The 27,312-nt window shown below is 44.7% G+C and overlaps 1 protein-coding gene across 1 annotated transcript; it reads right to left on the reverse strand.

The window, feature by feature from the left end:
- Positions 1–1,511: 1,511 nt before the first annotated feature.
- LOC149328628 (doenitin-1-like) lies at positions 1,512–27,312 on the reverse strand. Its single transcript, XM_089558903.1, has 6 exons — positions 27,217–27,312; positions 15,893–16,048; positions 8,551–8,715; positions 6,560–6,754; positions 3,989–4,035; positions 1,512–1,583 (listed from the first exon to the last, which is right to left on the reverse strand). The coding sequence occupies exons 1-5, from the start codon at positions 27,287–27,289 to the stop codon at positions 4,028–4,030; spliced, it is 597 nt and encodes a 198-aa protein (XP_089415029.1). The 5' UTR covers positions 27,290–27,312; the 3' UTR covers positions 1,512–1,583; positions 3,989–4,027.

Below are 27,312 nucleotides of genomic sequence, written 5' to 3' on the forward strand. Positions count from 1 at the left end.
GTGTGACAGGGGTATTACAAATGCAGCGTTGGACGGACGGGGAAGGGGTTGTCTGTTGTTTCAGCCGGCGTTTTCGCTTCGGCGGACGCGGTTCGTGCTACGGGCGTCTCTGCTTTCATTCTTCCCTCTTATCTTTTAACTCCCATCTATCTACACGTGGCAGTGGTGGTGGCTACGCTCGAGCCAGTAGACAGGCCCGTGCACTTTCCTTTTCATCCTTCTTTCAGTCGCAACAACAATGGTTACAGCCGGCGTCGTAGCTTCGGCGGATGCGGTTGTTGCGAAGCGCGCGCCTGTTCTTACTGTCTATTATTTGCATGTGGCAGCCCTTGCAGCGCAGCTCGAGTCAGTAGGCAGGCCCGCGCAATTTCCTTTTCATCCTCCTTTCAGTCGCAACAGCCGGCCCTAAGGAACGTGCGGACGAAGAGCGGACAAAAGCATACTAGCACTAGCCAATACGTGACCCACTGGTTGTAAGCATCGTAAAGTGAGTGCAAATTCAGTCACTGTAAGAACCTGATTAAATATAGCGCATCAGTCTGCTATTGTTGGAAAAATTACGGAAAATCTAAATGTGCCACCTCAAGCCTAAAACGGGGTTAGCGTGTCCGGCTAACGGAATCATATGTGGCTTGTTATGATATTCACTCTGCCTATGGGTGTGTTAAATGCATTCGTGCTTTAACGAAGGGAAAAAAATTAGTCTCAGTTTTGAAAGCCGGCGCAGAATCAGCCATCATAGTTTTGTATATAGAGGCGATGGTTGACATTAATGCAGGAATGTTTTTAACGGAATAACGAAATGTCTAAATTCAATTCAACCTGCTGCACTAGCTACTGTCCTTGCGTACACACAGAGGCCGCGTGTTCTACAGGAAGTGGAGCTTGTGTGCTGCCCCGTGGTGCACGTAAATAATTTTGAATATTTGAGGATGTACAGCTTTTACTTCAATCCTTTATATATTGTTTGCAAGACACTAGATTCTTATGTTCATTATGGACAAAAATTTTTGAACCACTCACAGATGTATATTACAACATGAAGTCATAAACAACCTTTGTCTGCCGTAAGACACCTTTGTTTGCACTGATGGGCAGTGGCTGCAGTCTCTGTGACGAAATATCCACGCATTAAATACATAGTTTTCGTTCTAGTAGATGAAGCGATAACAAAAACCGCATTTCTTGAAAAAAAATGCACTTTTCTTTGGTGAGATAACAAGCGCCGAGAGCGAGTAGTGTAATTTTCGGAAGTATGAATGGACAAAACTTTAATCTGCATGCTAATAATTTTGCCTCTTGCCCAGGTTGCCAACAAAGCGATGCACTTAAAAATTACATCTGTATTTTTTTCCACGAGAAGCCTCCCACGAAGCAGTTCTTTTAAGCCCTGTGCATGATGTTACAGATCTTGACGAGAGTGAACAGACACTGCATGCTTTGTGTATAGGAAGATTTTATTTTCAATAAATCGCAATCATAACTGATGGTCAGTCATTTTTCGAAGGACCCTTTTAGCTGACGGAACCAGTGCGATAAGTTCTTTATCTTTTTTGAATTAGCTGCTCCGGAGGAATATGTCCCTAGAAAGAAATGCGAAATATTTATTGCACGATCAACTGGATTCCCCGAATTATGATAAATAAATCACACATAGAAGCAGATAAAAATTATTTGCAACCATGCCACACTTTTAAATTTGAGAAAGTTGCAATCTGATACAGGCTTTGAGGGGTTTGCGGTGTGTTTTGTAAGTTATTTGTGCCGAATTTTTTTCCCCACACTTCAATAATATAGTATTCGGAACTTAAAGGGCGGACGCATATCAGGCGGAAACACCAACGCAATCATGTTTTGTGCTGTAAAGTTACCGCTCTTAAAATAACTGGTTTGGTTTGGTTTATGGGGTTTAACGTCCCAAAGCGACTAAGGCTATAAGAGACGCCGTAGTGAAGGGCTCCGGTAATTTCGACCACCTGGGGTTCTTTAACGTGCACTGACATCGCACAGTACACGGGCCTCTAGAATTTCTCCTCCAAAGAAATTCTAGCCGCCGCGGCCGGGATCGAACCCGCGTCTTTCGGGTCAGCAGCCGAGCACCATAACCGCTGAGCCACCGCGGCGGCCTTAAAATAACTACATCATCTGACAATAAAGGAGACGAAAGTTTAAAAAGATGTCCACACTCTTCAATCCTCTTGATAATTATGTGTTCCGTGCAAAGGGGAAATAGTGGATCAAAATATGCCATTTTTATGCGCTTGAAGAGCTATTGCTGGTCACTCACGAAAATTAAAGTAACGTCGACCAAAGTCATAGAAATCAAGTTAAAAATATTTCCCAGATAGGGGGTTGCGTACTTATGATTAGAGTGAAGTTATCGTTATCAAATCGTACAGCATTCTAAAAGGCTAGGTATTATGAACAGGTGCTAGGGTATTTCTTAAAACTCAGTTGATTAAAATGTATTCATTACCGAGTTCAGGTAAATCAACTTTACTTGGAATACGGAGGCCGGAGGTCAGTGTTCTTCTGGCGGCGTGTGGTTAGTTTTTATTTTCATAACTGATCAATACAGCAAAATGATTATTAAATTAATAATTGCTCTTTGACCAACGCCAAACATTTAAAAAATACAATCCCGTGATTTTCCTTGCGATCAGTGGCTGTTGGCATCATTTATAAAAATATATCTTAGAAATAATTCAAGTGAAAATGTAAACTGGTTTTGATTAAAGGATATGGCGCAGTAACTTACTGATGTGTCTCAGTGGGCACCTGAACAACGCCGCAGGGAAAGGAGCAAGGTGGAAGTAAGAGATTAAAGAGCGAAAAAGGCACCTTAGTGGAGGGCTCCGTACTAATTTCGCCCACGTGGTATTTTAACGTCCACTGACATGGCATAGCACGTGGCCGCCTTCTTCCGTTTCGCCTCCATGGAAATGCGGCGCCGCGGTCCGGTTCGAACGCGGGTACTCCGGCTCAGTAGATGACCGCCCTAACCACTGAGCCTCCGCGGAGGGGAAATAATTGAAGTGAAAAGGCAGTTTTGAAGATTTTTTGAGTCTGTTGACAGGGTGCTAAGCTCTTATAACATTACGCAGTTTCCTCTGGTGTGATTTAAGGAAGAGACGCATTGCGGGGCAGAAGACTCACTGGCGATTTGAGACAAAAAAGAAGAGGTGAACATTGTGCTAAATCAACGAAGTTTTGAAGGGAAAAATTCTAGCTTCTATCCTCTGAGCATTCAAATAAGTAGCCTGGCGGCCACTGCGACGCCGGTCGACCGTTCCTAAACTTTGGCTCGGAACTGTTACTATCTCGGCTGCACACGAACGGAAACGGTGGATTAGTGGCAGGGATCCGTGTCAGCCTTCGAAGGATCCGAAATGACGGTGTCATAGGGGGCAACGGCGATAGAGCGTAGCGTTTTTTGTGCTATTGAGACGCCTTAAGCCTATCACTCCGAAGTAGCCGCGCCGGACCAGCGCGCATACTGACGGGAGGGTGGGTGTACACTTGCGCTGTGAATGTTTTGTTTTTGCCCCCGTTAAAGATCAAGGACGAACAGATGCAGAATGCCTAGGAAACGAGTGTGCTTAATGCCGCTGAACTGTGCACCTAAGATCCATCTTGTAACCTTGAACGAGCTCTAATGCAGAACTACTGGGCAACAGCAGTACTGCCGCTGAATGTCTCTTGGCAAATTGAGGAACAGGCACAACTTTGGCAGCCAACTCCTTGGCGAGGGATTCGTCCAAGAATGTTATATGCAATTCGTGCATATAACATTTAATGAGTGACAATGGGAACTGCCAACCAGTATTGTTTTTATGGGTATATAAATAAAAGTTACATCAAAATTAGCTGCTGGTTAATGGTGCACTTGTGCTCCGGGATTCCTCACAAACTAGCACTTTCAATAACAAAGGAGTAAAGTTCCTAAACGCAGAAAAATGTCTTCTTGACAGCTTTGAATTCATCTTACCTTATTTCAGTGGAAAAAATCGTGGACTTCGAGCAGCCTCTAGTGCCCTGAAATAGGTAAGAATCGTGAAGGTATAAGTTTTTCAGGCAACTTTACCGGAAATCGAGATACTCAAGAAGAAAGCCGACCGAGGAAATGCGCTTTCGTTGCGACGCTGTTACGCGCAAAGTAGGACATTAAAACTGTTTCAAATGAAAGAATCATCACTCGCTACTCCTAATATTGCTATGCAGGTCTGCCAGCTGCATAAAGACCCGGCAAAGGAAGAATCATGTGTATACATCGGGGTCTAGTCACACTATCTTTCGTAACAACCTTATAATGGGGGAGACCCTTTAGCAGCTCTTAAAACACGAGGAATGTCTGGGAATGCTTTCTGGTAGCATAACTTTTGTAAAAATAAAGGCACCTACACTGTTTGGTGATAAGTTTAGGAATACTTTCTTATCTGCATTTATAAACAAAAATTTCCCCTCCAAAAGTGTTTGGCATATACAGGGTGCTTCACATAAATTAAACCACGAATTAAAAAAAAAAGTGGCTCACCGGGGCTGGGCGAAACGTCTTATTGTTTCTCGTAATGTGGCGCTGCTGAGAGCAATTTTTAAATTCAGCTTAATTAGCAAATTGGCTTAGATTAATTCAACAAGTTTTTTATTATTCACTTTAAGGTCACGTGCTTTACCTTAGTTGTACAGGGGGTTAAGAAAGAACCGATGCAGTTTTTTGCAGCAACGTACCTGCTGCGGGGTCTTTTTTCCCGGCATTTAAAGAAAGCCCCCAAAATATGCAAAAAATACGTGCTTGCGTTCATGCGCTACCATATTCCAGCGCTCCCAAGCGTGTCTTGAACGAACGATACGTGCGCGCTTACCGCGTCCAAGTGAGCGGCCGCTGCTCAGTTCGACGGGCTGCTAAATGATAAATGTAATAAAAAAAGGCCGCTTGGAAATAGGCAACTTCACTGTTTCCCTTTGTTTTTTGTTTTGCCTATGTGATGGCTCAATAGAAGCTCCGTCCGAATTGGCTGTCGATGGCCATTCATCGCATATCACGCCGCGCACTTTTCGTGTTGCGCTGACGCACTTTGAAGACTATGCTGAGAGCGGTGTCGGCAGCTCACTTTGAGACGGTGAGCGCGCATGCTTGGTTCACTCAGGACACGCTTGGCAGCGCAGCGTTACGGCAGCGCAACAACGCAATCAGGTGTTTTTTTTTTCATACTTCATGGGCTTTCTTTAAATGCCGGGAAAAAAGAACCAAGTAGCAGGTACGTTGCTGCAAAAAACTGCATCGGTCTTTTCTTAAACCCCTCTAGAACTTAAAGTAAGACATGTGACCTTAATGTGAAAAATAGAAACATTTCATAACCAATCTTAGCTAATTAGCATATTGAGGAGAATTAAAAAAAGATACTCTGAGGAGCGCCACACGACGAGAAACAATTGTCGTTGGTTTGTCCCACCTCCGGTGCGCCGCTCTTTTTTAATCATTGGTTGAAGTTGCGTGAAACGCTCCGTACAATGTAGCGCACGTAGTAACCACGAGGTGCTTTGCCAGTGAATTGTTGCGTGTACACAAAGATTTTGACCTATCTTCGAGGCGAAGTCATTGTATTGGAAAATAAGTGTTCGTGACGAAGGATTTTCCAAAAACACCTTTATAATGCTCGAGACGGCACAGCTGTTAATGGGAAATCGTAAAGCTGGAAGATGGAACACTGTTTGAGGTCGAGATATGTAAGCATGTTCGACAGTTCTATTAAGCAGCTAGAAGATTCACGGCCCTTGAAAGCGCTGTAATCTTTTTGTTTATGATTAGGGATCGCCACGTATACATGAGCCACACGTGGAGCCAGTTCACCCAGTTGGTATTGAAACCTTTTATGTGTTGTCCCATGTTTTTACCTTATATTGCAGCAGAGCTTCTGAAGTATTTTCAAGAGAATACAGGAGGTGCTTTGCCAGATCTTTTCTGGGCATTTATTTTTATATACTTGAAGAATTAAATGCATAGATGGCCCCTGCTACCTTAATGCCCGGGCTGACCACACACTCAGGACGCGCGAGTACTATTGGCGAGTAAGCAACTGAAGATATTGTTCTCCTACGAGCAGTACACGATTGGTGATGTTGTGCCGCATATTGAACTGTTCTGATTGTGTGTATATATGTGAGTTCATCTTTCCATAGCAGTTCTTTTCAGTTTCTAGCTTTGGATCCGATACTGCATGGGTTTTTTGGGTACTTTGCAAATTGCGTCATTTCGATTTCAGTCGATACTGGGCTGCATAGTATACGTTTCATGCTAGATATGATAGTTCCCTTTACAAGAATACACCAGTGCGGGTGCTTTAGATATTGTTCAAAATATAGAAATAAACTAACACAAAATCAGCAAGACAAGTATAGTTTAACTGTTCAGTGCCGTGTTTAACCACATATCGTAGTAAGCCTAAAGCCGCAGCAGCATTAGTGTCAGCACTACTAAGTTTTATGATTCAGCTAGCAGGCTAGGCCACCACTTGCAATTTTCGATGCTTTGAAATGATGCCATTTATTTTGGACTTACTTGCGCAGTGCCTCATGCAGGCTTTGTAGTAGCGGAACCTGTTTGCGCTTCCTCCGCAACCATGGTACCAAAAAGGCATGCACTGGCTGGTGGAATTATCATAATAGAATCGTTGTGAGCCGTTGCGCTGCGGACAAGGGTGTCCTTGACTCACAACCGCAAAACACTTCTGACGTTTTGGTGATGCCGGCGGACCTGTGAATCAACAAATGAAGATTCAATTCATGACAGCTGTGCTAACTGTAAATTATTCGCCGTGCATATGAGTTCATGTTGGCAGTGCGCAAAGATTTCACAATTTCGTCATCCACCCATGACGAAAACTCGCTTATCCTAAGATATAAGAGCTCGCTTATCCTAAAGTCTGAATGAGATTAGTATCGTTCGGCAAAATTTAGGTACAGAAACTTTCACATAATTAAGAAATACCTTCATCACTGCACCGCTGAGCACTCTCAAGCTATATATTGCCACGCGCCTAACGCGCCGCGCGGCCTCCGCGCCGAGTCGAAGACGACGACGAAGCGGCGATGGGCTCTCGAGGCGCGCTGTTCTGTTCTGTGTCTTGGAACCTGGCTCTGTAATTAAAAGAAGACTCCCAGTTTTGGATTCTTCCCGACGCCTACCTTCACGGCTCCTCTGGTCGTGATAATAATATTGTTCAGGTGAACTAGAAAACGCGTCACCTATACAAGTAGAAATCTTGTGTCGTTGCGACCAATTGATTATAATTTAGGTAGAACAGATAATTCGCTTATTATGCATAATCTAAAGCCACTTTACTGCTGCTCAGACCTCACGTAGCTTCATCATTAGTATGTTACCAATTAACGTGAGCATAACAAAAAGGTTTGCGCCTGTGTTTTTATTTTTTTGCCAATTTGACATCTCCGCGCTCTTACAGTTTTCTTTGAATTGTGATACGTCTCATAGGAATATTGAATTTAAAAATACCTAAGAAAAGAACTTGTGAACTACAGCATTACACCGCGGACTCGGACGAAAATAGGTCTATCGGAATTCTCAATTCTTAACGAATACATTGTCGACTTAAGCTTCAATGTCTGAACTAGAGAGTAAAATTCAAGAAAGTGGCATGAAACTTTATGATCCTACGGCATATTGTTTTCGCCCACGCACCTGAGTTGCGAGCAACAGGGGTAAGAATTTAGGGGCAATAGATCTCGCAATGCGAAGTTTAGGGGCGAAAAATCACAGTCAAATTGTGCCATTCGAAATGGCGTTTTTCTTGCGGCATCCTCTCTGCTAGGAACCCCATCTAAACAACTAAGGGAAAAGCATATCCGAAGAGTGAGAGCGGCATACGGCACGGGACACAGAAAAATGCGGTAACACAGGCCCTCTCCTCGAGCATTTGCTCGCACATATTTGGCGTACAGGTCATTTCTTCTACTATCCAGTTTTCTGTCGGAAGAACTGTCAGGGGCGACTGCATCACGTCGTTCTATGCCATGAAAGCACCAGCCTCACGTAGGCTAACTGCCTCGCTTACACTGAGCGACCGACCACACACAGTTCATTCGCAAGATGAAATACTGTCTAGATGCCATGGACAGCAATGGTTTCTATCGGCAGGAGAATGGAGAATTTTTTAATGCACCGTCGTCGTACAATGGAATCACTGATGACCATGTCGTAGCCTTGTATAATATCCTGAATTTAACTGCCATAACTAAATCAACGCACTGTTTGTTATTGAAGCTCGCTGTACAGCCTGAGACTATTTCGAGTATACAACACGTTCTTCTACCAATTTGTGAGCTGCTTATGCGCCAATAAACCCAACACAACAAACGTGGAACGTGGAAATGAGCACTGATTTCAATATTTTAACACTGCTTCATAATTTCCCTTAGTTCCCACTGATGAAAAATATGCTTATTATATTCCGCAGTTGATAGCTTTGAAATCATTGCAGGAACATGACTTGAGCAATAATTTCTATTAGGGGTAAATGTTGGAGTACTTACGTCCTATACATGTCTCCTGGCACTCCCCAATAGTAGGAAAGTTATTTCCGGAGTATATGCACCCAATATCCTTGTGACACTGGCGTGTATTCGGATCGTAGTAGTAAACAGGGTGGACCTCGCCGCCACAGGAAGACACAGCACGTGGTTCCTCGCACACGTCGACTGAAGTTCGCAAGATAAAAAGATCACAGTTTACTTACTTTAGTTTTTGCGCTTCAACGTTCCAAAGCGACTCGTGGTACGAGGGAAGCCATAGTGTTAGAGCTGCGGGTAATTTCAACCAGCTGAGGTTGTTCAATGTTCACTGTCATCCCAGAGCACACGGGCCCCTAGCATTTCTCCCCAACAAAAATGTTAAACGTTTTGACGTACACAGTGCGTATTTTTATTTTTGTAATCCTTCTCCATGAAAACAGTTTTAGTTGACGCAACAATGCCATAGAAATCGCTGGAAAGGCATGTCACATTAATATATTTATATCTCTAGGGTTAATGAGCTCCCAATCTTCGTTGTAATGCTGAATACTGGGCACCCTATCGAGCCATTACAGGTGTACCGCCTTTCCCAAAAGTAACCTGGCAACGGTGGTTTGTTTCTTGGCACAGTAGCGAAACAGTTATGGCAGCCTTAAGGTATGAATCTGCGTAAAGTAGGATGAACACTTGTACTCATATTTTAACACCTTTCGGTCTTTAGGGTTGCCGTAAAAGGTGCATTATGCGTTTAAGGAGCAAAAACCAGCTGCTTGGTTACTTTTGGCAAAGGGCGTACATGTTACAATAAAAGCAGCCGAAGTCCGTGAAATCATTAAAGAAACACAGTGGATTTTATCAAAGAGTAAAAACCATGGAACACCGTGGCTTACTTCTCTAACATGGCATCAATAAAATGAGTTCTGTGTCCGAGAGCAGTTCGAAACAAACAGAACGTGCAGTTTTTGTATTTACATTCACAAACACAGAAATGACATTCAAAAGAAGCAAGTTTACAGGTCAACTGTGGAGGATGACGAAGAACTGCACACACTGCACATTACAGATCACATGAAGGGATATGTGATATAGGATGGCGTATTCTCTGAAAAGTAAACTAAAAGCCTATCTTTGCCATTTGAAATACCGCATAACGCCTATTAGCAGGTTACAGCCGGCTCTTCGATCCCACAGCAGCAATATATCCGCAAACTCGCTAACGACCACATCACTACAAACTACAGATCAGCTTTGCTACCAAGTGCGCGAGGGCACCAGGCCATCGTCGCTTTTGAAAAAAACATTGTATTTATTACAGTGATTCAATGCTCTATGTATATGAAATATATAAACAACAATGCACAAAACAATCAGATATGAACACAATGCACCCGATTACGGCTCGTGTTGAAATGCAACACACTCTCGCGCTGTGCATTGCAGATCGTCGTCTTCATCGACTTTCTTCTACGGCGCGAAGACAGGACAGAGAATTTTGTGTCGTCATCACCGTTGTTGTAACAGTACATCTTGCTGGGCTAGCTGGTGGACCATAGTCAAACAAAATGTAAAAACAACGCTAATTTAAAACAAAGCACACAGAAAGACAGAAAGGACGCGCTGTCCTGTCCTTCTTTCTGTGTGGCTTGTGTTAAATTTAGCGCTGTTTTTACGTTTTTGTTAGACGACGCCGCCGTTATAGTTCATGCTATTCATCTTTCGGATGTTAATAGAATTTAGGCCAAATCGAGTTCATTTCTTGCTGTGTTGTTAGAAGGAGGAGTCATGAATATTAGAGGATCAATCGAAAACATATCCTAGACCATCAGTTGGCGGCCGCTATTTAGGTCGTTTTATGTTTTTCCTTTCATTTCGTCGCTATGCCATTCGTAATAAAATAGCAGGAGATGAACTATACACCCGATCACAGGCTTGTGTGGGCAGGACTGGCGTTGCCACTAACCACACCATGCCCGCCGCATTCCTTCCGGATCTCTCATAGGGACCATGTTCCACAATCTGTCGAACTTTTACCACATAGCTTCTATCGCGAGACCGATGTACGGCCGAAAAAAATTCGCTGTGGCTTAGCTTGGTTAAGCCCGGTAATTGCGAAAGCAATATCCGTACCTACGCCATGGTACAGCTGGTAGTGTAGCTGGTGGTGGTGCTTGTGGTTAGACTTGTGGTGATGCATCGGTTATATAATCCAATCCAATCCCATGCAATCCAATCCAATCCAATCCACTCCACTCTAATCTAATCTAATGTAATATAATGTAATGTAATGTAATATAATCTAATCTAATGTAATCTATTCTAATGTAATCAAATCCAATCAAATCCAATCCAATGCAATCCAATCCACTCCGATCTAATCCAATGCAATCCAATGAAATCTAATGTAATCTAATCTAATCTAATCCAATCCAATCCAATCCAATCCAATTCAGTCCAGTCCAGTCCAGTCCAGTCCTATCCAGTCCAATTCAATCTAATGTAACCCAATCTAATCCAGTCTAATGCAATCAAGGTGAAATGAAGGTCAATGGTGGTCACCGCCGCGGCACGGCAACGGCGTGAAAGTGCAAGTAGTATTGCTTTCGCAATAAAAACCTCGTCAGGTAGGTCAAAGCGTCAACGTACACCTTTATTTGTTGGAGTAGGCGTAGTCGGCAGTCCGCCAGCGCGGCCTTAGAGCAGCGCGTGCTTACGCAAGTAAGTGGCATCATTGGCATGTTTCTTTCACAAGCAGCGTGAGATGACCCTTGACGGAGTACGCCATCACTAGCAGTACCGAATGTTAGATTACCAAGCCGATCAATAAAGAAATTGAAAACTACGATATGCAGCTACGAAATAGGTGTAACGAAGTGCAATGATATGAATGCTCCCGACAGTACGCCAACAAATAGATATTTTTACCTTTTCTGAGTGCTGGAAGGGTATTTTTTAGCGTTGTAATTTAGGACTGAGTGCGAAGCTGGTATCTGTACATCTGGTGTTTATCTTGTATTAATTAACAGTTTAAAGACAGCAGTCTTCAGTGATAATGATGGAAGTGTACGAAATTTATTGATTTTGCAGAAGTTTTTACATCTACACCGGTGCTTAACACTACGTTCTTATTGAAGGTCACGAATTACGAATAAGCAATAGAATGATTACGTGCAGCATTCCTACTATTTGCTGCGAAGTTGTAGCCGTTAGATAATTAGTTTTGTATTCACTGGGCAGTGACATGATTACCGAATGAAATTCAGGCTACTAATGTTATATTCATTTCATACAAGGCACAAATATTTCTAGGAATAAAAAAAACTAAGCGTTTCTGCACCCTAAACAGTTAGCAAGCCTGGTAGAGATTTAGACTCCCCATCCAAACGCTATTCCCGCTTCACACCCTCCTCCCACTAATCGGGCCTTCCTCCTAGGCTGGATGACCCAATTTAAACCCTGCTAATGATCAACGCGTTTCCCAGACGAAGACAGGCCCATTTGTCGAAAAGTAAAAAAAATAAAAGTCCCCCCTTGTTCACTTTGTGAATAGAAAACGAAGTAAAGTCATTTTCATGAAATTTAAAAACATTCACATAAATTTGGTTAACCTCACGACTGCAATGAATGTTTAAAGTCGCCTATGAAATCTTTTTAAAAGGACATACATAGTGCGCTTTCATTTGTAAAATGTAAAGAGGACAACGGATTTGTTTCTGAGCAGCTTAGCAGCAGTGGTACGTTTGACTCTTTTCTGGTAAGGAGAAGGCTGGTATTGAGAAGGCAGGTTTAACGCTGGAAATGCATACTGAGTTAACCAGGGGGGCCCAGACGCGTACCGCTTGCTACTGGTAAGGTGAAGATTGCGCTAACACGGGACGGTCTACAACGAAGATCAATGAAACCAACAAATGCAACATGTGCAAAATGAAATAATACGTAATGAACCATGGTTTTACGCGCGAACAGAAGCCGCTTGCTTACTAGCTTTTTTAAATAGGTTGGGATTGTCCCGTCATATAGTGATGAACTGTGTTATACACGTAGCTTCAAGCTGCTTAGGGGGATCACGACATCTGCGGTTAATGTCGGGCATCAGTCTGCAAATCCTTCCAGAGATGTCTAAGATCGCACGTGGGCTTTGAAAAATACTCACTCCGCATTTGAAACTTCCGGTATAAGCGTTAGCACATGAACAATTTAAATCCCAGTGTACTACCTATTCCCACCGGTTCCACCTTGTATTGATTTTTTTATTTTGCAAATGGCAGCCTAGTTGGTTTGGTTGGTTTGTGGTGGTTTAACGTCCCAAAGCAACTGAGCCTATGAGGGACGCCGTAGTGAAGGGCTCCGCAAACTTCGACCCCCTGAGGTTCTTTAACGCGCACTGACATCGCACAGTACACGGGCGTATAGAATTTCGCCTTCATCGAAATTCGGCCGCCGCGGCCAGAATCGAAGCCGCGTCTTTCGGGTCAGCACCCGAACGCTGTAACCACTGAGCCACTGCGGCGGGGCGGGACCTAGTTCAGAAGGGTTGTCCAAGCTTCAATAATATTACGGTTCCATAGCATTAGCTATGCTGACAACAATTTTTCAGGGTGAAAATAATGAAATCTAACAATTCTATGTTCTTTGCGACTTGGCGGAGTCCATATTTAGGAGTTTTCTCTGTGGGATTTGCGACAGTAATGGTTCAGAGTCTGATAGCGATTCGCACCTGGTAGCTCTTATTTTTAATGCGTGAGCATTGTATGTCTAAGTTTGCGGAGCTCGTTCGCACGATTACGTCTCAACGAAAGGGTTTATGCGAAAAAGAATAATAAAATCGGATAAGGCATCAAACATATCTCGTACCAGAAATTAGGAGGTTGAGGTGCGTTATTAGTTAATCATTTAGAGAAAAAAATGTATGAAAAGTGGGTGGTTTCGTGTCATCACGACCTTGCCCGCACGATTACGTCCAAACGGATGAGTTCATGCGAAAAAGAATGGTACCATCGAATAGAGCATCAAAAAATCTCGTATAGGAAATCAAGGGGTTGAGGTGGGTAGGTAGTTAATTAATTAGAGCCAGAAATGTCAAAAAGTGGGCGGCGCCGAATCAAAAGTGGCGCCAAACTTGAAACGTCGGAAGTGTGGCACCACGTTATCGGAGACGTGGGCGGGGCCAAGGCGTGGGGCCAAATTTGAAAACGAAGCGTGGCGTGAAGTTTGAAAAGCAATGCTTACGCGTTTCTCTAATGCGGGTGCCGCAATGACCTCTAACGTTTTTCGGCATCTCAAAAGGCCCCATGAACGGGCCTTCGAAGTACACGGCTGCGTTGGTAGTTGTTTTAGAGCGCAGCTCTTTGGCGTCCGTTCCTGGGTTTCGCGTCGTCGTCGGCGTTGTCGTCGGCGTCGGCCTCGTAACCAGCTCCGCCCCCCTTTCATCCGCAGCTGGGGTTGACTCACAATCGGCGTCAGCGGCATCAGTCAGTCGCTGGTGTCTCTTCCCTCCTCCCTTTATCGTGTTGTCCGCTTGCTGCGCGCGCTTCTGCCCCCATCGTTTGCCGCTGGGTGTACACGCCGCCCCCCTCCCCCCTCTTCCTGCGAGTCTCCGGTTGTCAAAGCGCCGGCTCGAACTTAATTCCTTTCTTCGCTCCTCCTCCAATGCAACCCCTGTGCGGTGGCAATCAGAGAGCCAGATCGGTGGCGGCGGATCTGTATATGTGCACCGCCCGAGCCGAAATTGCCGCTGCCGTTCGCCCTGTGCGGTGGCAATCAGAGAGCCAGATCGGTGGCGGCGGATGTGTATATGTGCACCGCCCGAGCCGAAATTGCCGCTGCCGTTCGCCACTGCGAAATTATCTGCCAGTTCTTTCTGAGCCATGAGCGAGACGACCGATGGAAGTCCTCCGTCTGCTAAAAAAAAAATTCTGTGATAGCGCATACATGTGTTGCTCGATTTCTTTGCCTCAATCTATCGAAAAGGTGAAACAGCTTATTTGCTGCGCTCAAATTTCGCATTAGAAAGTAACGTAATCGTCGGCAATTTTTTTTTAAAAAAACCTACTATAAACTATGGTACCCTCCCCAAAAACAATACTTAGAGTTTGGTAAATTATTTAACGTTTCACAACCTTTATGCAAGTTGAAAAATAATGATGTGCGGTTCATCTTGGTTAGGAGAATTGCTACAGGGGCGCACAAGCAGAAGTTGCGGGTAGTTTGATTTCATCATTTATTTGAATTAGATGTTTACATTCTTAGATAGCAGGGAGACCTTATACCACTCCTGCTTATGAGGCAGGGGGGTAGGAGTTAAGCCATGCGCCACTCCCATGCGATCGCAGGTGCTGCTACAGTGGGGCTTGTGAGGCCGAAGTTGCTCATCCCGAGGAACCTCTTACGGCTAAGCATTTTTTGAACTGCCGCCTGGTGCGGTGGGCACTTGCTTACAATCCGGCGGGCAGGTTTTGATGACGTCACAAGGTCATGTGACCTCTGTGTTATTTGAGCCTCCTGGGGGAGGTTCTGCACAACGCAGTGGGCAGACAAGAGGTCCTCGTGTAGTATGGTTAGGCGGCTGAGTGCTGGTTCTAGTGCTAGCGCACTAATATAGTCGCCCAATGGCTTACAGTAGAGTTTCTGCATTGTTCTCCGAAATCAGAAAGCTTGATGGTGCAACTGCCAGTAGCTTCTGACATTTATTGTGTAATTTAATAATGTTATCAACGCTCTGATTTTGGCGCGTGCCTCAAAATCTGAAATTCCACACAAACACACACACGCACGCACACGCACACACACACACACATACACACTGCCATACATACATACATACATACATACATACATACATACATACATACATACATACATACATACATACATACATACATACATACATACATATATATATACATACATACATGCATACATACATACATACATACATACATACATACATACATACATACATACATACATACATACATACATACATACATACATACATACATACATACATACATACACTCCAACAGCATTCCAGCGAGTAATTTTCTAGGCGCGGTCAGTTGTAGTAAAAATGTACATTCTTGAGATAACTTGTCGGCCGTGTAACAGCCTTCGACTGTTTCACGGCAGGAACGTCAAGTATTTGTCTGTAACGTTTTATACACTTTTAATAAATATATATTTCCAAATATGCAGGGTTACGACCTTTTCCGGTATGAGCGAATTAGGAGACTTCAAGCCAAAATCTACATCTAAACTTACGCGACGCATCCACCACCCAATCCTGGGCTCGCTTTTAGAACGCCCTTCCGGCAAACTAATACAACACAATGAAGGCCAGAGAAGAGAACAAAACGTTTGGACTCACCACTACGACAGATTCCGTCGCAAGCAAACTTGCTATCGAACGGGCCGTCCTTGTTGCATGTCTCAATGCACGTCCTTTTAAGTGGGTTGAACTGCCATCTCTGCGTGAGGCATCCTGGTGTAGTAATGATTGTTTTGTCTGAAATGCATCTTGGATCTGAAATGAAGCCAGTGTGAAGGCATGGCGCCAATTTTGCTTCTATGTTCTGCTTTTAAAGGAAGAGTCCTCCCATGACTGAGTTTCTGAAAGTGTCCTTTGTCCAGCACATAATTAATAATGAAGCAGCTCTTTTGCTTAAGTAGGAAAAAAAATTAGATACTAAACCAACAGTAGGATGTGCGACATCTTTATTACCTTAATTGCCTCTTTAAATATCTCTTGACACTTTATTACCTCCCATATCAGACACCTTGCAATAACCTGTTGACACTGAGAGTTTTTTGAACATTTTAATGGCCTGCTTGTTGTGGAGCTATGGAGAGGGGATTTCCGAGGTGTAATTAGAGACGCGCACATGTAAGTGCCCAGGAGAGTGCGGTCGAAGTCCTGAAGGTGAAATCGTACCTGCATCCTAAATAAGCGACTTCTGCGTCTTTTTGTAGTATAGATAAAATAGACCGAAAGCGCAAAAATTTAAAGGTTAACTTCTTAGCCGTGGGTTTTCAGCATTAGAAACATGGCCGAGACACAGGTGCCCCAGAAACGCGTTGGGTCTCCCTTCACTTCTTTTATTGCGCGCTGTCATAGAAGCTAGAACAGCCTTTTCTGGCACACATTCAAGAATCTGGTTGGTTGGTTTATGGGGTTTAACGTCCCAAAGCGACTAAGGCTATGAGAGACGCCGTAGTAGAGGGCTCCGGAAATTTCGACCACCTGGGGTTCTTTAACGTGCACTGACATCGCACAGTACACGGGCCTCGAATTTATCCTCCAAAGAAATTCAGCCGCCGCGGCCGGGATCGAACCCGCGTCTTTTGGGCCAGCAGCCGAGCACCATAGCCACTGAGCCACCGCGGCGGCACATTCAAGAATCTGTTTTTTGCCCTGAATATAAAATAATTCAGATCACCAAGCGTGTCCGCTGAACGTCTGCGCAGTAGACATATGTAGTAGCACATCGACATCGCAAGGTTAGTGGCTCCAACGTACGGTGAAAGCGCTAAGCTGTGCGGCTCCTCAAAATACACCACGCTGCACTGAAAACGCAGTCGTTTCGTTGCTATCGTAGGCGCAGTGAATCGTACGTCTTTAAGTCGCCCTATTTCAATATGCCCTGAAAAGCACAGTGCACATTATGGACCACGTATTCAAGGGGTGGTATCAGGTGTGTTTAGAAACACGGTACTTGATCCATGTATCAAAAACAACATGTTTCCTGAAGAGAGTTGCGTCATGAGTGTATAAAAAAGGCATTCCTTGCCATAAGTCGCTCATTTTAAGTTTATGGCCATATTTCTTTTTAGAGAATACGCTTCCGTACCTTGCATTAATATTAAGAAAAAAGTAACATGATTTATATAGCAACGAGTAAATATCAATAAAAACCCCAAAGTATTCAGAAAGGAACTTAAAGTTCGGATTCCTCTCGCTGAATCAGCTTTATACAGCGGTCATGTTTGGGCTGGAGTGTTGCGAACAATCGCCTCTCACTCGATATAGTGACGATAAGCTCTGCATGAAAGTTTGAAAGCAGCTTCTTCCCCGTAGCAATCACTGCAGAGAAGCTGTGTCCGGGAAATTAAATAGGAGCAGAGGATCATGACAAGACAAAGGAATTGGTGAAATAAATGCCGGGGCCAAGAAGTGAGTTATATCAGTTAGCTATTACCTCCTCGCCCTAATTATCGTTTTGAAGGGATGGAAGTGCAATTAGTTACGTACAGAATGCGTCATTAGATTGGGACGAAACCGCAATTTTCGAAACGACGAATTACTGCGACTTCAGCAACCTCCTTTTACATCTTAGGACAACAGTTTGAAGTGCAAACACATAAAAAACTTTGTTCCAAGTCTATGAGTAGGAAACATCAGGGAGCAGCCCTTGAATTCCTTCAGTGTTAATGTCATTATGTTCATCTGCAGCTCACATCATTTTATGTACACATAAGTGATCCGTCTCTGACTACCATATTCATATCTTACACAATGATGTGCTCAGGCTATCAACGCCCGCTCTGACAATTTTTGCGTTTGTAATAGCGCTTAGTGCTTATTCTTGACCACCTGTTTTTACTTTGACTGTGCGCTTATTATTTGATCTTACGGCAATTAATTTCACCTTCACAGCTATTCTTCCTGCTGTATAGTATGCACTATAGGGAAAGTTGCGTTGATGCATTGTTTAAATTTCACTTCAGCAGACATAAATTGTCAACCTTTACAACTCAACTTCATCAATATGGTGATGAGCAGGAACTGGCCAGTTACGCTTTGTGCTTGATAGAACACCTCGCCGAATTGCCTTCTTTTAGCGCTGTTTTGTGGCAGGGTACAATATTCTTGAAAGGAACCTGATTAAATCTCCCAACTTGGCCGTTCGCGAGTGCCGGCAGCGTGTATTTACTTTAAGAATGAATAGTACTTTAATTACAATGACTAAAGTTCTGGGGTTTTTCTACAAAGCCTTTATTATGATTCTATTACACTGACTTAACGCTACCTGCCTGTTGTGTTCGAGCCGCTATAAATGTAAAGCATGTTAAATGGTCATTCAGCTTGTCATCGAGGGATATCTTTATAGAGAGCTCCAGGTGGTGATCGCTCCTAAAAAAGAGAGAATGTAAGAGCTGAAGCGTTTTCTTCGACGCTACTTTCTTCTGATAAGCACCAAAGCACCAAAAGATGCCACTTGTGGCATTGCATGGCGCTCTAATTACGCCGCTTCGGGCGAGAGTGGCATCAGTGAATACTCTCAGTATTAGGTTTTACTGAACAAAAATATACTTCAAAGTAGAAGGCAGGACAGCCCCTAGCGACACATGGAGGTCATATGTTGGCATCCGATTTGCAACATCTGGTTGTGTTTTCTTCTACCATCAAACCAATTATGCTTCGGGGAAAAACTGATTACTAGAGACCGGATTTTAGGCAAATGCCTATTTTTTTCAACGCTTCGTAGTCTTACCATTTTTACATATGAGCACAAATTAGGTGTTGACATTATGTTTAATACTCTCTTTATAGTGCCTATAAATGCCTATTTCCTACGTCGGTGCCTAAAAATGCCCTATTTTACAGAAAAGGGGCCTGAAATACGCTGTGGTTTTGCTCTCAGGTTCTGTTTGCTCTAGAATCCATTTCGGTTCTGAGTAGAACACACACGTGGCAACATTAGATGACCTCGTCAGTTGGCTGTAGTGAACTGTGTAAAGTCATCAAATGTTCCTAAGTACAAGTACGCTCCTGTAACATCCGTTGATGTTGAGCGTTCCTTTTCAGCATACAAGCTTGTTCTTACTGATAAGAGGCATAAATTTGGGTCCATCAACCTGGAGATGGTGCTTGTCTGACACTGCTTCCATAGCCTTAACAGTGATTTCTAGATGGATGATGTTTATTTTACCATGGATCCTCGTGGATGTACGCGGGCCCGTGCAGAATTATGATCCTTTACGGCATATTCCGCATCAAGCAGCACTCTGTGTAACATTTTCTAGCATCTCGTATTTATGGTTTCCGGACCCTTTTAATGGCAAGCACCATTTGATAGTCGCATGGCTCCAGACACGTGAACCCACAGACTATAAAACACTGTTTACACAAATGACAACATATTTATTAATGTTGAAGCATCGTGTATGCCAGCAATAAATAAGTTCAATTCCTGTGTGAGCGAAGACTGAACTCATTTGTCATATGCTTTGAATTGACAATGTTTCTATCAATTTCTGAATACATGGCCTCTTGTTAAGGTGTTCATTGTTTCTAGTTTTGTACACGACAAGCGAATTGTTTGTTTCGAAGTATACCAAAGTGTATTAAAAGGGTTGGTAACCGTCCCTTTTGCTGTGCTGAAGCATGTGTATTGTACGAAAAGTTGCGCGACAGCCTAAAAAAAAACGGCTTCTAATGTTCGCACCTTGCTTAAGGTCCCAGATCATTCCTGCTGTGTTTGTTTTATTTTACGGCAGATATTGCGCGCTGAAGTTCGGAACTGTGTGCACTTTTGATAAAGTTTATAGTGCCTATTTTTCTCCGTTAGGTGCCTAAAATGCAATTTTAGCCGCCTATTTATGGCGCCTAAAACGTGCTTTTTAGTGCCTAAAAATCCGGCCTCTACTGATTACACTACTTATTTCCCACAGATCTACTCCAGAAAGTTATAGAATAAATTAGTATATGCTTTCCATGGTTCCGAAGACTGCTGGCCTCGTTCATACTGTAACGTACTTGTTGACGAAGGGGGGCTTTAATAACAAGTGCGAAGACAGACAAGGCCACGCAAGCTGGGGCAGCAAGGGCGACAGATTCCACACGGCGCGAGCCCTTCTTCGTCGTCGTCAGCAGCTATGCGCCACCTGGCAATGCTAGGTGGCATTATTCCCCCCCTTATGAAAAAAGAGCGCTGTCGACGTAACAAAAAAATAAACAAAAAACGAGCAAAGTTCCGCAAGTGAACCGTTCCAAGACATCAACACGTCTGCGTCACCGAGTATAGTACGGTTTAAGCCGTACAACGTGCACAATGTCAGAGCTGGGCTGTCGGCGTCGGGGTTGCGCAACACCGTCCGGAACCACTTCATAGTTTACGTCACTCACACGCCGGATCACTCTGTAAGGGCCAAAATAGCGGCAGAGCAGTTTCTCGCACAAGCCTTGGCGACGGACAGGAGTCCATACCCAGACTTGGTCACCGGGTTTGTAGTCAACCTGTCGGTGGCGAAGGTTGTAACGGCGCGCGTCGGTGCTCTGCTGTTGCCCGATGTGCACGCGGGCCAGCTGACGGGCTTCTTCAGCACGTTGGGCAAATTGTTGGGCGTCTGGGTCGAGTTGGTCATCCTCTGGGCACGGGAGCATGGCATCAAGCATGCTCTGAACTTCACGTCCGTACACAAGGCGGAACGGTGTAAAGCGCGTAGTTTCCTGCAGGGCGGTGTTATAGGCGAAGGTGACATACGGCAGGACCTCATCCCAAGTTTTGTGCTGGACATCTACGTACATGGACAACATGTCCGAAAGGGTCCTGTTCAATCTTTCGGTCAAGCCATTGCTCTGCGGATGGTAGGCTGTGGTCTTGCGGTGCGTTGTGCAGCTCAGCCGAAAGATGTGGTCGATTAGCTGCGCTGTAAACGCCGTCCCCCTGTCTGTAATGACGTGCGATGGGGCGCCGTGTCGCAAGACGATGTTGTGCATGAAAAACTCCGCGACTTCGGAAGCTGTGCCACGAGGGATCGCCTTGGTCTCGGCGTAGCGAGTCAAATAGTCGGTAGCAACTATGATCCACTTATTGCCGGCCTGCGACAAAGGGAAAGGGCCGAGGAGGTCCATACCGATCTGGTCGAACGGAGCGCGAGGGGCTGTAACGGGCTTGAGAAAACCCGCCGGCTTAAGTGGTGGCGTTTTCCGGCGCTGGCATTCTCGGCAGCTTTTAACGTAGCGTTTGACATCATCTGAAAGTCCAGGCCAGTAGTACATGTTCCGCACTCTGGCGAGCGTACGTGAAAAACCCAAGTGGCCAGATGTGGGCTCATCGTGGCAGGCGAAAAGAACGTCACCTCGGAGATCGGCTGGAATGACCAGAAGGTAAGGTCTATCGTTGCCTCTCGAGTTCTTCTTGTACAAGAGGCCTTGCCGCAAACAGAAGGAGCCAAGACGTCGAGAGAAGTGGCGAGGTATAGCCGTATCGCTACCTTCAAGGCCGTCAATGAGAGGGCGAAGTTCCGAGTCCGCCCTCTGCCGGGTCAGTAGGTCGGAGGCGGTGAGCGTACCAAGGAATCCGCTGTCGTCATCGGGCGCTGCGTCGCCAGGATCAACTGGTGCACGCGACAGTGTGTCGGCATCTTCGTGTCTGCGGCCGGACTTGTAGACAATAGTGATGTCAAATTCCTGGAGCCGTAAGCTCCAGCGTGCCAGGCGTCCAGATGGGTCTCGCAAATTTGCCAGCCAGCATAGGCAGTGGTGATCGGTTACGACTTTGAATGGGCGGCCGTATAGATAAGGGCGAAACTTCATGGTGGCCCACACGACCGCAAGACATTCTTTTTCAGACGTGGAGTAATTGCTCTCGGCGCGGGAGAGAGTACGGCTAGCATAGGCGATAACCCTCTCAAGGCCCTCTTGGTGTTGAGCAAGGACAGCTCCAAGACCGATGTTACTGGCGTCGGTGTGAACCTCGGTATCGGCATCTTCGTCGAAGTGCGCAAGAACGGGAGATGTTTGAAGGCGCTGGCGGAGCGTAGAGAAAGCGGTCTGTTGCTCAGAGGTCCAGACAAAGGAGGTGGTATTCCTGGTGAGACGCGTCAACGGCTCGGCAATCGTGGAAAAGTCCGCAATAAAGCGCCGATAGTACGCACAGAGACCCAGGAAGCGCTGGACAGCTTTCTTGTCGGTTGGAACGGGAAAGCGCGCGACGGCGGCAGTCTTTTCGGGGTCCGGCCGCACTCCCTCAGCGCTCACAACGTGACCCAGAAATTTGAGCTCTTCGTAACCGAAATGACACTTCTGGGGCTTCAGGGTAAGGTCAGCCGAGCGGAGAGCGTCGAGGACAGCCCGCAGGCGCTGGAGATGTTGATCAAACGTTTCCGAAAAAACGACGACGTCGTCCAAGTAGACAAGACAGCTTTGCCATTTGAGGCCTGTGAGGACGGTGTCCATCATCCTTTGAAACGTAGCCGGGGCGGAGCACAAACCGAAAGGAAGCACTTTGAATTCATAGAGGCCATCTGGAGTCACAAAAGCGGTTTTTTCGCGGTCCCGTTCATCTACTTCAATTTGCCAATAGCCGCTCTTCAAGTCAATAGATGAGAAGTACTTAGCACGCCGTAATCTATCCAGCGAATCGTCAATGCGCGGCAACGGGTAGACGTCCTTTTTGGTCACACTGTTCAGTTTGCGATAGTCGACACAAAACCGGAGAGTGCCGTCCTTCTTCCGAACGAGGACGACAGGCGAAGACCACGGGCTTTGGGAAGGTTGAACAACGCCATCATCAAGCATTTCCTGAACCTGGGTTTGAATAACTGCCCGTTCTTTAGCAGAAACACGGTAAGGCTGCTGTCGTATAGGGCGAGCGTCGTCGTAGGTGATGATGCGGTGCTGCGTGATGGGTGTTTGACGAACCTTGGAGGTGCGGGGTACCCGTGAGCCCATGCAAGAGACCCCTCCAGGCAGCCGTCGCGCCAGCCCTGTACCACTCGACACCCCGGTACACCGCTTCAGTCGGAGGATCCAGGGACTGCCTTCGGAGGTAGGACTAGTAGAGAGCGGCGCCATGGAGACAGCCGCTCCTTCTCCTCTGCAAACTGCCGCTGCCGCGCCATCTCACTATACCCCGCACCTCCACCAAACTGTAACGTACTTGTTGACGAAGGGGGGCTTTAATAACAAGTGCGAAGACAGACAAGGCCACGCAAGCTGGGGCAGCAAGGGCGACAGATTCCACACGGCGCGAGCCCTTCTTCGTCGTCGTCAGCAGCGATGCGCCACCTGGCAATGCTAGGTGGCAATACGTATGTGATAACCAGCCCCTGGTGTCCTACATTTGCTTGATCACTATTGAGAACTGTCTGCCATCTTTTCTAGCAAAATATTTAAATTAATTTCTCCTTTTTATCTGTAATTATTGTGATATTCTGTTTCGTGTCTTAATACCTGTTAGTGAGCAGACTGTTATTTTATCCAACGAACCTCGTTATTTTATCTTGTCAGCGGCTGAAAGCAAATAGTTTACGGTGGCATGAAAAGGGTGGTGGCGATTTGGCGCGCGTGAGCACGTGTTTCACTGGATACCCATCTTTTGCGAGAAATTTACTGATACGTAAAAATTGCTGCAGTGGACACCTTTTTCGGAATTTAATACCGGCAAACACAGCGTGAGATACGTGTGAACGAATATTATGTGCAGATACTGGGCGAAGCCTCACGTCCTAGGCCGTCTTTGAAAGCATACGGAGAAAAACTAGCAGTAAGTAAGACTAGTGGGCCAGGAGGAGGTTCTCTGCTTTATGAATATAATTTTACTGTTTAATGAATTTCTTGCAGAACTGAGATGCGTGAAGGATCGTTGGTCCTCTATTATGCTCCGCTTGTCACCTCCTGTTTCATAAAAAAAAACACATTGCTGCATTTTCTCTACAGTACAGCATTCTTTCTTTATTCATATTTATCGATGTTTTGCTGATTGTGAGTCAGTTCAAAGGTTTTCTTTGCCAAGCTTGGTCGCTACCACTTCACTCATCAAGAGCAATTTTATCTTTTCCCACTATCAAGTACTTGTTATGCAGACTCTACCGTCATTAACGTATGTCTGAGTGCGCAGCCATCTCTGCTAACTTATTCGCGACAACCCGCATATCACTGGCTCCCACAGCATTGAATATAACTACCACATTTGGAAGGCCGATGTGGTGCTCGTACGGTGTTCTTTCCATAACCTATTTGTTCAGCTATCCAGTAGAACTGCTGTTGAGCCCGTAATAGTACGATGCATGCACAGGAGGCTAAGGCCTGCTCACAATGGAGCGGCAATACCGCAATTTGCGCATCACGCACCCCTTTTGCCCAAAGTAACCGAGCAACAGGTTCTTTCTTCTGAACCATGTAATGGAGCCTTTACAGCACCCTTAAAGACCCAAAGATGTCAAAACGTGAGGACAGCGGTTCACCTTACTTTACACAGGTTCAGAGCATAAAGGCTGCCATCAGTGCTTTGATGCGTGGCCAGGAAACAAACCACTCTTACCCGGTTACTTTTGACAAAGACTGTAACTACTGCAGTGAGACTACCGCATTCATTAGCTTATACGACTGTGCATGTGAAAACACCCGCGGTGATATTTCTTCACACAGGCTCACTTCCTTACTGCCACTGGACTGCACCCACGTACCTTTCCGCATTGCAACAGTCCACTGATAATACGTGCAGTTTCGGCGATACGTGGACGTCTTGCGTACCCACACCCCTCATATCAGCTAGTCATATTTGTTTCCTCATTACTCGTACTACGCTCTTCACACAACGTTTATTACGACGTGCGGACGCGTCCGGTTTGTCTGCCAAAGTAACAGGAGACGCGCCGACTTACACGGACTGACAATTGTGCTGAACACAGGAAGCTGTCTCGAAAACCATTTTTGTTGCATAATATCTTTCGAAAGTGCAGTGAAGACAAATACCAGTACGCTTATATTAGAGTAAAAAAAAATAAGCTGTCACCTAGCCCACATTAATAGAGGGGCAGGGTAAGCTGCTCAAGATTTTGATGATTAGACAAAAAAATGTTATTCTTGTTCAACTTAGTTTATGGGCAGAGGCAATTTAACGGCGAATAAATCCAGTAGAGACTAAAATTCTATTGTGCCACCCTAAGGGAAAAAAATATGAAGACCTATTGAAGTCCTATTCATTAATAAATTTATAGTGCTCGATGAGTCGGCAAAAACTCTGAGAGTTACCTTTACTAACAATTTAACGTGGAAAACTCATGTAGAGTACATTCGTTTAAAGGTCTCTTCACCTGTCGGTATACTCACACAGTTTGGACACATTCTTCCAGTAAGAAGAAAAATAATGCTTTATAACACTTTAGTCCATTCTCATTTTGAATATTGTACTCTAGTTTGGGGCACAACGGGAATAACAAATCTTTGTAAGCTACATTTGCTTAAGAAAAAAGTTGTGCGATGCACTGCAATAGTCTCGTGCAGTTTTCCTACCGGATATATTTTCACGAAGTTTGATATTCTTCCAAAATTTGCGTTATATTCTTGTAGGGATCAGTTATGTTATCAAGCTCATTTAAAATACCCCGTCATCCCTTAATTTTGCTCGCAGACCTTAAATAAAACAGCAGCTGCCGGGGCACAACACACAGAGAAATTTGGTTTGCCCCACCACCCAAACATTACAGCATAGATCAATGTTTAGGTCGCAACCTTCCAGTTCTGCTGAGGAAATAAAGCCAGGACAATTTTAATATGACCGTAAGCCGAAATTCGTAATTTGGGATTACTGTCGGGAAAACTTTTGTCTGAGTTTTCAGTATGATGTCTGCTGTATAACCATTGTAGTTCTTATTTTTAATCTTTTGTAATACGATGCAACCACCGTCTTCCTCCTGGGCTGTCGGATATTTAAAGTTACCGGGACCACTACGAAGCTGTTGACACAGCTTTTAGTCCCGGCTCCTCCTTTGCAAGAGAAGAAATAAACTTTAACTCAACTCATATACTGAATGCTTACTCTTGGCAACAAAGGTATATTCCCACTATAAAGCGTAGTATGTTTATGCAGTTTGTAATGGGAGGCAGCTTGAGGGCGTTCAGGTTAAAAAATAGAAGAGGTTTAAAACACTGTAGGAAGTCTTTCAATCTGCCAGAACATCACATGTTTTGAAGATGAAGTTTGTTTCCATTGCCAACCGTAATTATTCTCTATTGTTAGTGAGAGATATCTACACTACCACTTGGGTGGAACGCCTTGCCCTGTTAAGGGAGGGCGCTAGTGGGAAGCCTTCTTCTTCCTACAACTTTTTTCTTGCACGTTCTTGAAGGATGAGAATTCTGGCAAAGATGTTACGTGTAAATTTCTGGTATCCCGACCTATATCTGCTAGAGAAGCGTGTTTTTGTCTGAAACTAAGTAAGGAATCCTTACTTTTTCTAGACAAGTTTAACAGCTAACGGAAAAAAAAAACGTTTTTTTAAAGTATTTTGTTCCGCATTGCCTTAAAGGATTCGACACGCTCTTCAGAATATCTTTGCGGTTAAGTGTTCACAATCCTATCGCTGAATATCGCTTCCGACTAATTTGCTTGTTTCAGAGTTACTCTCCAGTGATGTCAGTCTCCCTTTTCGTAATACCGTCTCACTCAGTCGTTTAGCAGAGGAAAAAACTGCAAGAAGCAAAATCCAAACGCTACTAAAGGTCGCCCGAAATGCACAATAACACGGTTAGTATTTACCAGCAGTTACCATACGTGCCACAAAGACGCCTATCATGCTGTCCGCACGGCTGGCGCAAGGAGGAAGCAACATTTGAGTGTCTTTGCAGCTCTTTATCTAAATAACGAGAAACGAAAATGATTACTTACAAGCCGCATATCTTTAACTGACCGCTTGGAAACTACTGCTCTCGCTGAAGAGAGCAATACAGAGCAATTTTCTTACCTTTCGTGGATCGGCTTGCTGCAGTGCAAAGCCCTAAACAAAGAAAAAATGACAGTGCCGAGTACATGTCCATGGTTTCTCCACGAAGTGGAAGCA

This window comes from Amblyomma mixtum, chromosome 9 (assembly GCF_055824585.1).
Source record: "Amblyomma mixtum isolate Tamu chromosome 9, ASM5582458v1, whole genome shotgun sequence".
Taxonomy (NCBI): domain Eukaryota; kingdom Metazoa; phylum Arthropoda; class Arachnida; order Ixodida; family Ixodidae; genus Amblyomma; species Amblyomma mixtum.